The 16,048-nt window shown below is 43.7% G+C and overlaps 1 protein-coding gene across 1 annotated transcript in view; it reads left to right on the top strand.

Moving 5' to 3' along the window:
• SUSD1 (sushi domain containing 1) overlaps positions 1 to 16,048 on the top strand; it is a 466,537-nt gene that overhangs the window by 201,740 nt on the left and 248,749 nt on the right. Inside the window, exons 11-13 of the mRNA XM_069767010.1 lie at positions 276 to 373; positions 456 to 645; positions 14,117 to 14,214. Of these exons, the coding sequence (XP_069623111.1) occupies positions 276 to 373; positions 456 to 645; positions 14,117 to 14,214 (386 nt within the window). The remainder of the gene's footprint in view (positions 1 to 275; positions 374 to 455; positions 646 to 14,116; positions 14,215 to 16,048) is intronic.

Below are 16,048 nucleotides of genomic sequence, written 5' to 3'. Positions count from 1 at the left end.
TGGCAATGGTGCTCCAGGTAGCCCGAACGTGCACACTGTGGCCATTTCACAGACAAAACCCAAGAAAAAAAACCTAAAACAATAAAAATTAGCATATACCCTACAACAACTAAATAGTAATAGTACAATTAAATAACATAGGGTACTTAGTTAACGCTATTTTGATTTTTTTTTTTAAAAAGCATGAAAGCTTTTGCCTATGTTGTACCTACCATATGTAAAATAAAATGGCTGTTTTACTAGAATAAGAGACTAACAATGTTATTTGTTCTCAGTAAAAGAAGATCTAATTAGTAACCTCATAACTTTGAATGCAACCTGTCTACAATGGCAGAAAAGTAGTGACATTTTTGGTTGGGAAATTTTTTACAAGGTAAGCAGTTGACCATTGTAGCGGCTGGAAGAGTAAATGTGAGAGTCATTTCAACAGACTTGTTTCTTCTTTGTTACAACAGTTCAGTATACATGGAATTAGGTGGAACGACAAAGACTTTTTTGACAAGAAAAGTTTGAACTACACTACAGACAATGAAAATCCAGTTGTATGCTTTGATCTTCTCCCTGACACTAACTACACAATCTCTATGGTGGCTGATTCTGCCACTCTTCCAGCCATACTTCTCAACATAACAGTGAAAACAACTAGTAGGTAACCGTTTATTTTTAATTAAGGCAGTACGTTCATATATTTAGTTGGACCTGTTCACACTGATCAACTACTGTAAATTAGCCTATAAGTAAATGTTGCTTAGCCCCTTAAGGCCTGGCGATTTTTATAAAACAAATATTAATTCTACTATTGTTTTTTGGGGCATTGCTTTAATGATGTTGCTGTTGTGGTCTCCAGAGCAATTTTTGGCTATTATTGTGTCTAAGACAAAATTGGGACTCATCACTGAAGAGGATAGACATTCATTCTAGCCTCCCATGCCCACTTTCTTTTTACCATGACCTTTGAGAACAGTGGTGTGAGGTCAATGAAGAGGCCTTTGTGATGAAAGTCACATCTGTTTTAGGCTACATTCACATTTGCGTTGTTGGGCGCAGTGTCGGCGACACGACGCAACCAACAACGCAAATACACAACGCAGCGTTTTGCGACGTATGCGTTGTCATAAGACCCTACAGATCAAGACTTTCGGCGCAGGGAAAATGCTACATGTAGCGTCCTCTGTGCCCAGTCTTGTGCATCTATATGACGCATGCGTCGTAAAACACAGTACAACGCATACCGGCGCATGTCCATGCGCCCCCCCTGCTAAAGATAGGGACGCATGACGCATGCATCGGTATGCGTCGACGACGCTGCGCCCAGCAGTGCCAATGTGAACGTAGCCTAACTCTCAAGATTATGGTGAGAGGTGGCATTACGTATGGTAGCTGGACCCCTCTAGTTATCATTCCAAGTGCGCTAGTAGCTCACCGTTAAACTAACTTGGTGATGGAACCAATGGTACAGCCGTTTCTCCCAGGAGACGTTTTTTCAACGCTACAATGGCATTTCACTTGTGCTACTAGGAGTAGTCTGCATGGTCTAAACATGTTGCCATGGCTTGCAGTGTCTCCAGGCTTGTCTCCAATCGAACATGTCTTGGACGTCATTGGTCAGCAATTGCAAAGGGAGATGACAGCAGCAGATCTTGATGATTTGAGTGCCCAAGTGCATTCAATGTAGTAGAAAATTCCTCAGCCAACCAATAGTAACTTATTTGATAACATGCCATGGCTTGTGTGGGTATTTTTGCATGTGGTGCTCATACTCAATACTGAATAAAGAGAGGATTTTAAAGAGTTGCTTCAACTTTTTCATCATCTGCAAGTCATTAATATGTCTATCCATCCTGTGGTTTACTTTTTACAATTCCACGACGCTTACTTCTTCTATATCATTATCTATACACACACAGTATAAATATGTGAGTGTGTTTTTATGTGTGTGCATGTATGTGTGTACATCTACATACAGCTCTGGTAAAAATTAAGAGACCACCACATCAAAACCCTGTCATGGGCAGCCCAATCTCCAGACCTGAACCCCATTGAAAACCTCTGGAATGTAATCAAGAGGATGATAGATAGTCACAAGCCATCAAACAAAGAAGAACTGCTTACATTTTTGCGCCAGAAGCAGTGTGAAAGACTGGTGGAAAGCATGCCAAGACACATGAAAGCTGTGATTAAAAATCATGGTTATTCCACAAAATATTGGTTTCTGAACTCTTCCTGAGTTAAAACATTAGTATTGTTGTTTCTAAATGATTATGAATTTGTTTTCTTTGCATTATTTGCGGTCTGAAAGCACTGCTTTTTTACATTTTCACCATTTTTCTTTGTCAGGAACAAAATACAAAATTTATTGCTTGGAAATTTGGAGACATGTTGTCAGAAGTTTCTAGAATAAAATAACAATTTACATTTTACTCAAAATATACCTATAAAGAAAAATCAGACAAGCTGAACATTTTGCAGTGGTCTCTTAATTTTTGCCAGAGCTGTATATAAAGCTGAGCTGAGTGTATGTACAGTATGTGTGTGTGTATGTATCAAGCCATGCCCACGCCACATAGCCCCAAGAGGAAGTAGAACTCCTGCTTCCAAAGGACATCATTTGGTGCAAATGGAGAAGTTTTTTCAACTGGATTTATGCCCAAGTTCAAACTTCAAGAACAGATTTGCCACTCAATTGACTCACTGCTTCCATTACAAGGAAAAGATCCTCAATTTCTTCAACTATACTTCATGGGAAATGTAGAAGCAGAGGCTCAACAGAGATGCTCTTTAATTCCACACACTCGCCTTGATATTGTCACTAACTTGTAGCAGTTCCTTCACTTAAACAATCCATATGTTCAATTTTTCAAGACTGCACTTGAATGAATGCCAAGTGATGATTACAGAGTTGTAATCAGAGCTGACAAAACACTACAAGGCGAACTTCAGCGATGTTTCAATGCCTCCACATTTGATGAGGTAGCTATTTTGATTGTGGGTTATGAGCTTCACAGCTGTGACATTGTGATTCAGAAAAGGAACAATGGTTTGCAACTGGTGGCAGAAACTCATAGGTCCTATGATGCACTGCAATATCCAATTATCTTTTGGCAGGGACAGGATGGCTATCACTTTAAAATACCTACAACAGGAAACCCTTTAGGAAAAAAGTGTCGGTCATGGACTTCTATGCCTATAGGATCAAGAGGTAGTCACCAGAAATGGTCTTCCAACAATCTTGAAGGAGTTCCCAGACATGCTTAGCACTTGTTGGCCCTTTTGCCTTCACTCTGCGGTCCAGCTCACCCCAAACCATCTCTATTGGGTTCAGATCTGGTGACTGTGGAGGCCAGGTCATCTGGCGTAGCACACCATCACTCTCCTTCTTGGTCAAATAGTCCTTACACAGCCTGGATGTAGGTTTGGGGTTATTGTCCTGTTGAAAAATAAATGATGGTCCAACTAAACGCAAACCGGATGGAATAGCATGCTGCTGCAAGATGCTGTGGTAGCCATGCTGGTTCAGCATGCCTTCCATTTTGAATAAATCCCCAACAGTGTCACCAGCAAAGCACCCCACACCATCACACCTCCTCCTCCATGCTTCACGGTGGGAACCAGGTATGTAGAGTCCATCCATTCACCTTTTCTGTGTCGTACAAAGACACAGTGGTTGGAACCAAAGATCTCAAATTTGGACTCATCAGACCAAAGCACAGATTTCCACTGGTCTAATATCCATTCCTTGTGTTCTTTAGCCCAAGCAAGTCTCATCAGCTTGTTGCCTGTCCTTAGAAGTGGTTTCTTAGCTGCTATTTTACCATGAAGGCCTGCTGCACAAAATCTCCTCTTAACAGTTGTTGTAGAGATGTGTCTGCTGCTAGAACTCTGTGTGGCATTGACCTGGCCTCTAATCTGAGCTGCTGTTAACCTGCAATTTCTGAGGCTGGTAACTTGGATAATCTTATCCTCAGAAGCAGAGGCGACTCTTGGTCTTCCTTTCCTGGGGCGGTCCTCATGTGAGCCAGTTTATTTGTAGTACTTGATGGATTTTGCAACTGCACTTGGGCACACTTTCAAAGTTTTCCCAGTTTTTCGGACTGACTGACCTTCATTTCTTAAAGTAATGATGACCACTCGTTTTTCTTTACTTAGCTGCTTTTTTCTTGCCATAATACAAATTCTAACAGTCTATTCTGTAGGACTATCAGCTGTGTATCCACCAGACTTCTGCTCAACACAACTGATGGTTCCAACCCCATTTATAAGGCAAGAAATCCCACTTATTAAACCTGACAGGGCATACCTGTGAAGTGAAAACCATTTCTGGTGACTACCTCTTGAAGCTCATCAAGAGAATGCCAAGAGTGTGCAAAGCAGTCATCAAAGCAAAAAGTGGCTACTTTGAAGAACCTAGAATATAAGACATATTTTCATATTTTCAGTTGTTTCACACTTTTTTGTTAAGTATATAATTCCACATGTGTTAATTCATAGTCTTGATGCCTTTAGTGTGAATTTACAATTTTCACAGTCATGAAAATACAGGAAAATCTTAAAATGAGAAGGTGTGTCCAAAGCTCTGTATATATATATATATATATATTGTAGGGATTGTACTCGCTCAGGTGCGGCGGATGACACTCTGGAGGCACATTTCTTTAAAAGTTCACAGGTTTATTGCTCCATAAACCACATAGCAACAGGAACAACAGGTAAACAGTCTTACTTCAGACAGTTGAATCCTCAATGTCCATATTAGAGCTCCGCTCTCTCTCAGACCTGTAGGCATACAGGCTGTGCCATGTCCAGCACGTAGGCTCTCCAGCCTAAATATGGTCTCTGTGTGCTGTTCAGGACGTCTGTCCCCACTTGGAACCGTCCAACATACAGGCCACTCTGCAGTGTCCAGCCAGGACACATGGAAGTCTGTCCACTCTTGCAGACTCCCAAACACACTCACCACATGGGCTACACACACCTCTTTACATAAGTGTAACCACACCCAGATACCTGTCACATGGCCAGTCAGGTGAGTGTGACATCACCACAGGTCCTTCAACACAAAACCATCTTAGGTATTCAAACACGCCTCTTAGGGTGGGTTTGTAGGTGACTGAACCCACCCATCTCTCCAATCACCTGGAAGCCTTCCCAATGTAAACAAATCCCTCAGCAGTAGATCTGCTTGAGCAAAACATACCCAGGCTTCCATCACAGGGCCACCCACCTCTGCGATACATACCGTCCATTAATCACATGACCTTTAGCCACGCTACAATATATATATATATATATATATATATATATATATACTGTACATATACAGCTCTGGCAAAAATTAAGAGACCGCTGCACAGTTTTATAAAAATCTACATGTCTGAGCCATTCCATTTACTACTTATTGTGCTTCTGATTAGGTGATCACCTGAACCAAATCTTATTTAACAAAGGAGAGTATAAAAAACACTGCTGTGGTGTTCATAATCCTCTTGCAATAGGGCAAGCTGGATGGCAAAGGCAAAACAAGTGCTAGTAATATCAGTAATATCCCAAAAGTAATAGGAATGAAAAAATAACTTTTAACCATGCCAAAGGAGTTGAAAAGAAAAGTCTTGAGTGAGGAAAAGAAGGGCTCAATTCTGACTTTACTAGCACAGTGAGCGTCATGTTGCCTCCATCCTTAAAATTTCTAAGACAGCAGTCCATTACAACAAGGTCAAGCAGCAGACATTGGGGACAACAAAGCTACAAAACAGCAGAGGGCAAAAATGACTCTCCACTGACCGGGATGACTGTCATCTTAATCGAATGTCACTCAGCAACCGCAGAATGACATCAAGTGACCTACAAAATGGATGGCAAATGGCAGCTGGGTTGAAATGCATGGCAACAACAGTCCTTTGGACTGATTTATGATGACTGTTTTTTTGTGGATGCAGCACCCGGTTAATCATTGAAGGGCGACATTGCGGCCGCACAGTTCAGCAAGGCAGAGGTATTTGAGTCTAACTGATAGCAGCAGTGCGGAGGTATTTTTCTTTTTGTCTGGAGCTGCATGGCAATAACAGTTCGAAACAGGCTCCTAGAGGCAGGACTCAAATCATGTAAAGCTAGAAAAAAGCCTTTCTTCAATGAGAAGCAAAGGAGAGCCAGGCTGAAGTTTGCCAAAGACCATGAGAATTGGACCATAGAGGACTGCAGTAAGGTAATCTTCTCTGATGCTTCTTTAGCCAGCACCTGGTCATCTAATGGTTAGACGGAGACCTGGACAGGCATACAAGCCACAGTGTCTTACACCCACTGTGAAATTTGGTGGAGGATCGTGATGATCTGGGGATGCTTCAGCAAGGCTGGAATTGGGCAGGTTGTTCTTTGCAAAGAACGTATAAATCAAGCCGCATACAAGGTTATCTTGGAAAAACAGTTGATTCCTTCTGCTCAGGCAATGTTCCCCAACTCTGAGAACTGGTTTTTCCAGCAGGACAATTTACCATGCCACACAGCTAGGTCAATCAATGTGCGGATGAAGGACCACCACATCAAATCCTTGTCATGGCCAGCCCAATCTCAAGACCTGAACCCCATTTAGAACCTCTGGAATGTAATCAAGAGGAAGATGGATAGTCACAAGCCATCAAACAGAGTAGAACTTCTTACATTTTTGTGCCAGGAGTGGCATAAGGTCTCCCAAAAGCAGTGTGAAAGACTGGTGGAAAGCATGCCAAGACACATGAAAGCTGTGATTAAAAATCATGGTTATTCCACAAAATATTGATTTCTGAACTCTTTCCGAGTTAAAACACTAGAATTGTTGTTTCTAAATGATTACAAACTTGTTTTTTTTGCATTATGTGAGTTCTGCAAGCAATGCATTTTTTTGTTATTTTGACCATTTCTCATTTTCAGAAGATAAATACAAAATTTATTGCTTGGAAGTTCGGAGACATGTTGTCAATAGTTTATAGAATAAAAGAACCATTTACATTTTACTCAAAAATTTACCTATAAAGAGAAAAATCCGACAAACTGAAAATTTTGTAGTGGAACTATTGCAGAATTATTAGGCAAGTTGTATTTTAGAGGATTATTTTTATTATTGATCAACAACTATGTTCTCAATCAACCCAAAAGACTCGTAAATATCAAAGCTTAATATTTTTGGAAGTTGGAGTAGGTTATTTTTTGATTTGGCTATCTTAGGAGGATATCTGTTTGTGCAGGTAACTATTACTGTACAGAATTATTAGGTAACTTAATAAAAACCAAATATATTCCCATCTCACTTTTTTATTTTCACCAGGTAAACCAATACAACTGCACAAAATTTTGAAATAAACATTTCTAACATGCAAAAACAAAACCCCCCAAATTAGTGACCAATATAGCCACCTTTCTTTATGATGACACTAACAGCCTTCCATCCATAGATTCTGTCAGTTACTTGATCTGTTTACGATCAACATTGCGTGCAGCAGCCACCACAGCCTCCCAGACACTGTTCCGAGACGTGTACTGTTTTCCCTCCCTGTAGATCTCACATTTTATGAGGGACCACAGGTTCTCTATGGAGTTCAGATCAGGTGAACAAGGGGGGCATGTCTTTATTTTTTCTTCTTTGAGACCTTTACTGGCCAGCCACGTTGTGGAGTAGTTGGAGGCATCTGATGGAGCATTGTCCTGCATGAAAATCATGTTGTTATTGAATGATACCGACTTCTTCCTGCACCACTGCTTGAAGAAGTCTTCCAGAAACTGGCAGTAGGTCTGGGAGTTGAGCTTCACTCATCCTCAACCCGAAAAGGTCCCACAAGTTCATCTTTGAAGATACCAGCCCATACCAGTACCCCACCTCCACCTTGCTGGCATCTGAGTTGGAGTGGAGCTCTCTGCCCTTTACTGATCCAGCCTCTGGTCCATCAAGAGTCACTCTCATTTCATCAGTCCACAAAACCTTTGAAAAGTTAGTCTTAAGATATTTCTTGGCCCAGTCTTGACATTTTATCTTATGTTTCTTGTTCAAAGGTGGTCGTTTTTCAGCCTTCCTTACCTTGGCCATATCCCTGAGTATCGCACACCTTGTGCTTTTTGTTACTCCAGTAACGTTGCAGCTCTGAAATATGGCACAACTGGTGGCAAATGGCATCCTGGCAGCTTCACGCTTGATTTTCCTTAATTCATGGGCCGTAATTTTGCACCTTTTTTGCCCAACACGCTTCTTGCGACCCTGTTGGCAGTTTGCCATGAAACGCTTGATTGTTCGGTGATCACGCATCAAAAGTTTGGCAATTTCAAGACTGCTGCATCCCTCTGCAAGACATCTCACAATTTTGGACTTTTCAGAGCCCATCAAATCTCTCTTCTGACCCATTTTGCCAAAGGAAAGGAAGTTGCCTAATAATTAAGCACACCTTCTATAGGGTTTTGGTTCAGGGGGGGCGAAGCTTCTGAGTGGTCTTCTAACCAGTTAACCTTGATTACAATTCGGTGACGCGCCCTAATAGTGGAGGAGTACCAACATAGATTTTACCGCCATATGGTCAGTGGTAAATACAGCCCTACAGAACCTATAAGAGATCACAGCACAGTAACAGAGAATGTCTTACTGCTTATGTTCTCTGATGGAATCGTTCATTTTTCTCATCTTTTCCATCTGGCCCAGACCGACATGAGGACTTCTTCCAGCCAGGACTTGTCTGCAGAGAATACAACAAAGACACATTTCACTTCTCACATTCCAGCACCATCACCTTCTATTCCCAACCTGCACAGCCTTCTCATCCTGCTGATACCCCAATACTGAGCTGCTGCTGCCTTGTGTCCCTATTACTGCCCCTGATACCTCAATACTGAGCCGCTGCTGCCCTATGTGTCCCTATTACTGCACCTGATACCCCAATACTGAGCCGCTGCTGCTGTATGTGTCCCTATTACTGCCCCTGATACCCCAATACTGAGCCGCTGCGGCCATATGTGTCCCTATTACTGCACCTGATACCCCAATACTGAGCCGCTGCTGCTGTATGTGACCCTATTACTGCTCCTGATACCCCAATACTGAGCCGCTGCTGCTGTATGTGACCCTATTACTGCACCTGTTGTGTAAATTCTAAAGCACCCCTCTATAATATAGTAATGCCGGGTGCAAGTGCCCTAGAAAACAGTGCCCACATTTTTCCCCCCTAAAAAGTAATATTGCCATGTGTGCCCCTTTGATAGTCACAGTAACTCGAGTTCCCCTATAACAATAAATGCCCACTTTAAATTTAACAATGTCCCGAGTCTCCCCCTGTACAGTTCCTCTATACACAATATGATGCCCCCCTCACTGTATAGTACCACCCACTCAGTATACTGACCCTTTAGTAGACTCCAAACTGTTTGATGGCTCCAACACTGTATGATGGCCCTTTCACTGTAATCCCCACACTGTGTGATGGCCCCATAGATAACCTCCATATAGTATAATGTATAGTGTATTAGGCAGCCCCCCCATAGGCAGATCCTATAGTGTATTAGGCTGCACTCCCCCCATAGGCAGATTCTGTAGTGTATAAGGTAGTCCCCATAAAAAAAACACAATAAATACTCACCTCTCTTCCTCCTTGTTCCAGCTGTGCTCCCTGCTCCCGCTCTTGTCCTGACAGTGGGCGCCGGGCAGTGACGTCACAGTGCCCACTGTCAGTGTCGGCGTCTGAGATGTCAGACGCTGACAGGGGATGATGGGGGAAGGAGCGCAATGCAGCGCTCCTTCCCTCACCAATGCGGTCAGCTGTATTGGCTAGATGCCGATACAGCTCACCATGCGATGACGGGCGGGGGGCCCACTGATGGCACCTGGGCCCTTCGCCTGCTCAGGGCCCCCAGAGCGGTAGAGCAGGGAGATCGATTCTCCCTTCTCTGATGCAGAATGTAACTGTATCATATCACTGTATGCAGTTACAGTAGCATAGCTCCAGGTGGACCCCCTCAGATCGCAGGGCCCTGAGCGCCCAACACCCTCTGCCCCCCCGGTAGCTACACTACTGGTGTCAGTAGAAATTACAACTTACAACAGCATTGTCCCTCAGCAAGATGTACTTACAATAAAAAGCTAAGGTTCTTAGCGCAAAAATTGGCCGATTCATGTGTGCCCATCAACCACGGCAAGTTGACACTTCTCTGATGGGTCCTATCATAACCCTTCCCTATCCTACTGTACATGTCACTTTCGGACTAAAAAGGCTACAATGATGGACATTATGTGTATATATACCGTATATACTTGAGTATAAGCCGAGATTTTCAGCCCATTTTTTTGGGCTGAAAGTCCCCCTCTCGGCTTATACTCGAGTCATATACTGGGAGGTCAGCAGGGGAGGGGGAGCGGGGGCTGTGTAATTATACTTACCTGCTCCCGGCGCCGTCCCTGCAGTCCCTGCTTCCCCGGCGCTGCAGATTCTTCCTGTACTGAGTGGTCACATGGCACCGCTCATTACAGAAATGAATATGCGGCTCCACCTCCCATAGGGGTGGAGCCGCATATTCATTGCTGTAAATGATCGGTAACTGTGACCGCTCAATACAGGAAGAAGATGCAGCGCCGGCGAAGCCAGGGACTGCAGGGACGGTGCCGGGAGCAGGTGAGTATACGGGGAGCGCAGCGCTGTGCTATATTTACCTGCTCCTCGTTCCGGTGCGCCTCCGTCTCCAGCGTCCTCTGGCTGTGACGCTCAGGTTAGAGGGCGCAGTGACGTAGTCAGTGCGCGCCCTCTGCTGAACGTCAGTGCTGGAGACGGAGCCACACGAGGAGCAGGTAAATATTGAAAGCGCCGGCGTCCTGAGCAAGAGAGGTGAGTATGTGATTTATTTTTTTTTATTGCAGCAGCAGCATTCTATATGGCACAGCTTTATAAGGAGCATCTATGGGGCCATAATCAACGGTTCAGAGCAATATATATGGGGCACAGCTTTATAAGGAGCATCTCTGGGGCCATAATCAACGGTGCAGAGCAATAAATATATGGGGCACAGCTTTATAAGGAGCATCTATGGGGCCATAAAGAATGGTGCAGAGCAATATATATGGGGCACAGCTTTATAAGGAGCATCTATGGGGCCATAATCAAAGGTGCAGAGCAATAAATATATGGGGCACAGCTTTATAAGGAGCATCTATGGGGCCATAATCAACGGTGCAGAGCAATATATATGGGGCACAGCTTTATAAGGAGCATCTATGGGGCCATAATCAACGGTGCAGAGCAATATATATGGGGCACAGCTTTATAAGGAGCATCTATGGGGCCATAATCAACGGTGCAGAGCATTATATATGGCACAGCTTTATAAGGAGCATCTATGGGGCAATAATGAACGGGGCAGAACATTATATATGGCACAGCTTTATAAGGAGCATCCATGGGGCCATAATGAACGGTGCAGAGCATTATATGTGGGGCACAGCATTATAAGGAGCATCCATGGGGCCATAATGAACGGTGCAGAACATTATGTATGGCACAGCTTTATAAGGAGCATCTATGGGGCCATGAACGGTGCAGAGCATTATATGTGGCACAGCTTTATAAGGAGCATCTATGGGGCCATAATGAACGGTGCAGAGCATTATATACAGTGGGGCAAAAAAGTATTTAGTCAGTCAGCAATAGTGCAAGTTCCGCCACTTAAAAAGATGAGAGGCGTCTGTAATTTACATCATAGGTAGACCTCAACTATGGGAGACAAACTGAGAAAAAAAAATCCAGAAAATCACATTGTCTGTTTTTTTAACATTTTATTTGCATATTATGGTGGAAAATAAGTATTTGGTCAGAAACAAACAATCAAGATTTCTGGCTCTCACAGACCTGTAACTTCTTCTTTAAGAGTCTCCTCTTTCCTCCACTCATTACCTGTAGTAATGGCACCTGTGTAAACTTGTTATCAGTATAAAAAGACACCTGTGCACACCCTCAAACAGTCTGACTCCAAACTCCACTATGGTGAAGACCAAAGAGCTGTCAAAGGACACCAGAAACAAAATTGTAGCCCTGCACCAGGCTGGGAAGACTGAATCTGCAATAGCCAACCAGCTTGGAGTGAAGAAATCAACAGTGGGAGCAATAATTAGAAAATGGAAGACATACAAGACCACTGATAATCTCCCTCGATCTGGGGCTCCACGCAAAATCCCACCCCGTGGGGTCAGAATGATCACAAGAACGGTGAGAAAAAATCCCAGAACCACGCGGAGGGACCTAGTGAATGAACTGCAGAGAGCTGGGACCAATGTAACAAGGCCTACCATAAGTAACACACTACACCACCATGGACTCAGATCCTGCAGTGCCAGACGTGTCCCACTGCTTAAGCCAGTACATGTCCGGGCCCGTCTGAAGTTTGCTAGAGAGCATTTGGATTATCCAGAGGAGTTTTGGGAGAATGTCATATGGTCTGATGAAACCAAACTGGAACTGTTTGGTAGAAACACAACTTGTCGTGTTTGGAGGAAAAAGAATACTGAGTTGCATCCATCAAACACCATACCTACTGTAAAGCATGGTGGTGGAAACATCATGCTTTGGGGCTGTTTCTCTGCAAAGGGGCCAGGACGACTGATCCGGGTACATGAAAGAATGAATGGGGCCATGTATTGTGAGATTTTGAGTGCAAACCTCCTTCCATCAGCAAGGGCATTGAAGATGAAACGTGGCTGGGTCTTTCAACATGACAATGATCCAAAGCACACCGCCAGGGCAACGAAGGAGTGGCTTCGTAAGAAGCATTTCAAGGTCCTGGAGTGGCCTAGCCAGTCTCCAGATCTCAACCCTATAGAAAACCTTTGGAGGGAGTTGAAAGTCCGTGTTGCCAAGCGAAAAGCCAAAAACATCACTGCTCTAGAGGAGATCTGCATGGAGGAATGGGCCAACATACCAACAACAGTGTGTGGCAACCTTGTGAAGACTTACAGAAAACGTTTGACCTCTGTCATTGCCAACAAAGGATATATTACAAAGTATTGAGATGAAATTTTGTTTCTGACCAAATACTTATTTTCCACCATAATATGCAAATAAAATGTTAAAAAAACAGACGATGTGATTTTCTGGATTTTTTTTTCTCAGTTTGTCTCCCATAGTTGAGGTCTACCTATGATGTAAATTACAGACGCCTCTCATCTTTTTAAGTGGTGGAACTTGCACTATTGCTGACTGACTAAATACTTTTTTGCCCCACTGTATGGCACAGCTTTCTATGGAGCATCTATGGGGCAACAATGAACGATATGGAGAATTATATGTGGCACAGCTTTATATGGAGCATCTTATGGGGCAATAATGAACGGTATGGAGCATCTATTTTTATTTTTGAAATTCACTGGTAGCTGCTGCATTTCCTACCCTAGGCTTATACTCGAGTCAATAAGTTTTCCCAGTTTTTTTGTGGCAAAATTAGGGGGGTCGGCTTATACTCGGGTCGGCTTATACTCGAGTATATACGGTAGTTAACAAATGTATAACTGCTTCATACTGTATATGCTTATGAAGCACCAAGTTCAGGTCAGCAGTCCCGGCAATTTGGTCTTCTTATGAGAAAATGGTTCATGTTTCATTGATGCGTGAAACCGGCCTAAATTTTAGCAGCTCCAGCCGTTGTCCAGAAGGTATCAATAAATGTCCTATTTCTATTTCCTATTGCCTACTGAAATCAAAGAACTGTACATGTAATTAATAAACATGACAGATCCTCAGAATATGGGTTCAACCTTACCACTCAGCCAAATCAGATCTCCTGCTTTGCTTTGCCAGGTACCCAAAACACGTCTGCAAATTGAGATTCTGATTTTACAACTTATCCGAAGTAATGTGGCAAGGCTTGCTAAAGGTTCAATATTGACTTTGAGGATTGCTACATTCAGTAAGTGGCATAGGGTTCCAGTCCTCATCTTCTCTCTGATGGGTTTATTTGCACATTCTAGCTTAGAAAAGAGCATTCCTTCTATATCTAGCCCGCTGCCCAATAAACCCTTTGAAATGAATATACAGCACTCTATGAATACATTATGTGTATTTATTTAATGATGAAACCGTGACATTAATTCTGTAAGTTACATGTAATAAATTAATATGTCTGTTTAATTAAGCAGGGAAACAAACATTCGGTGATATCACAGTATTAAATAACACATGTTTGACTTGGACCAGAAATTCTTCAGCAGCAAGATCATCTGAGGTGTATACAGTAAGTATACTATGTGTTCCTATACAAATTTGTGCATGGCTCCTTATTCCCATCCTTCTCTGCATGGCTCCTTATTCCCATCCTTGCCTGCATGGCTCCTTATTCCCCATCCTTGTCTGCATGGCTCCTTATTCCCATCCTTGTCTGCATGGCTCCTTATTCCCCATCCTTGTCTGCATGGCTCCTTATTCCCATCCTTGTATGCATGGCTCCTTATTCCCATCGTTGTCTGCATGGCTCCTTATTCCCATCCTTGTCTGCATGGCTCCTTATTCCCATCCTTGTCTGCATGGCTTCTTATTCCCATCCTTGTCTGCATGGCTCCTTATCCCCATCCTTGTCTGCATGGCTTCTTATTCCCATCCTTGTATGCATGGCTCCTTCTTCCCATCCTTGCCTGCATGGCTCCTTATTCCCCATCCTTGTCTGCATGGTTCCCCATCCTTGTTTCCATGGCTCCTTATTCCCATCCTTGTCTCCATGTTTCCTTATTCCCATCCTTGTCTGTATGGCTCCTTATTCCCATCCTTGTCTGCATGGCTCCTTATTCCCATCCTTGTATGCATGGCTCCTTATTCCCATCCTTGTATGCATGGCTCCTTATTCCCATCCTTGCCTGCATGGCTCCTTATTCCCCATCCTTGTCTGCATGGCTCCTTATTCCCATCCTTGTATGCATGGCTCCTTATTCCCCATCCTTGTCTGCATGGTTCCCCATCCTTGTCTCCATGGCTCCTTATTCCCACCCTTGTCTCCATGGCTCCTTATTCCCATCCTTGTCTCCATGGCTCCTTATTCCCACCCTTGTCTGCATGTCTCCTTATTCCCATCCTTGTCTGCATGGCTCCTTATTCCCATCCTTGTCTGCATGGCTTCTTATTCCCATCCTTGTCTGCATGGCTCCTTATTCCCATCCTTGTATGCATGGCTCCTTATTCCCCATCCTTGTCTGCATGGTTCCCATCCTTGTTTCCATGGCTCCTTATTCCCATCCTTGTCTCCATGGCTCCTTATTCCCATCCTTGTCTGCATGGCTCCTTATTCCCACCCTTGTCTGCATGGCTCCTTATTCCCATCCTTGTCTGCATGGCTCCTTATTCCCATCCTTGTATGCATGGCTCCTTATTCCCATCCTTGTATGCATGACTCCTTATTCCCACCCTTGTCTGCATGGCTCCTTATTCCCATCCTTGTCTGCATGGCTCCTTATTCCCATCCTTGTCTGCATGGCTCCTTATTCCCATCCTTGTATGCATGGCGCCTTATTCCCATCCTTGTATGCATGGCTCCTTATTCCCATCCTTGTCTCCATGGCTCCTTATTCCTATCCTTGTATGCATGACTCCTTATTCCCACCCTTGTCTGCATGGCTCCTTATTCCCATCCTTGTCTGCATGGCTCCTCATTCCCATCCTTGTATGCATGGCTCCTTATTCCCATCCTTGTCTGCATGGCTACTTATTCCCATCCTTGTCTGCATGGCTCCTTATTCCCATCCTTGTCTGCATGGCTCCTTATTCCCATCCTTGTCTGCATGGCTCCTTATTCCCATCCTTGTCTGCATGGCTCCTTATTCCCATCCTTGACTGCATGGCTCCTTATTCCCATCCTTGTCTGCATGGCTCCTTATTACCATCCTTGTCTCCATGGCTCCTTATTCCCATCCTTGTCTCCATGGCTCCTTATTCCCATCCTTGTCTCCATGGCTCCTTATTCCCACCCTTGTCTGCATGTCTCCTTATTCCCATCCTTGTCTGCATGGCTCCTTATTCCCATCCTTGTATGCATGGCTCCTTTTTCCCCATCCTTGTCTGCATGGTTCCCCATCCTTGTT

This window comes from Ranitomeya imitator, chromosome 1 (genome assembly GCF_032444005.1).
Source record: "Ranitomeya imitator isolate aRanImi1 chromosome 1, aRanImi1.pri, whole genome shotgun sequence".
Taxonomy (NCBI): Eukaryota; Metazoa; Chordata; class Amphibia; order Anura; family Dendrobatidae; genus Ranitomeya; species Ranitomeya imitator.
The sequence above is the reverse complement of the archived record's forward strand: the minus strand, read 5'-3'. Positions and strand labels throughout refer to the sequence as shown.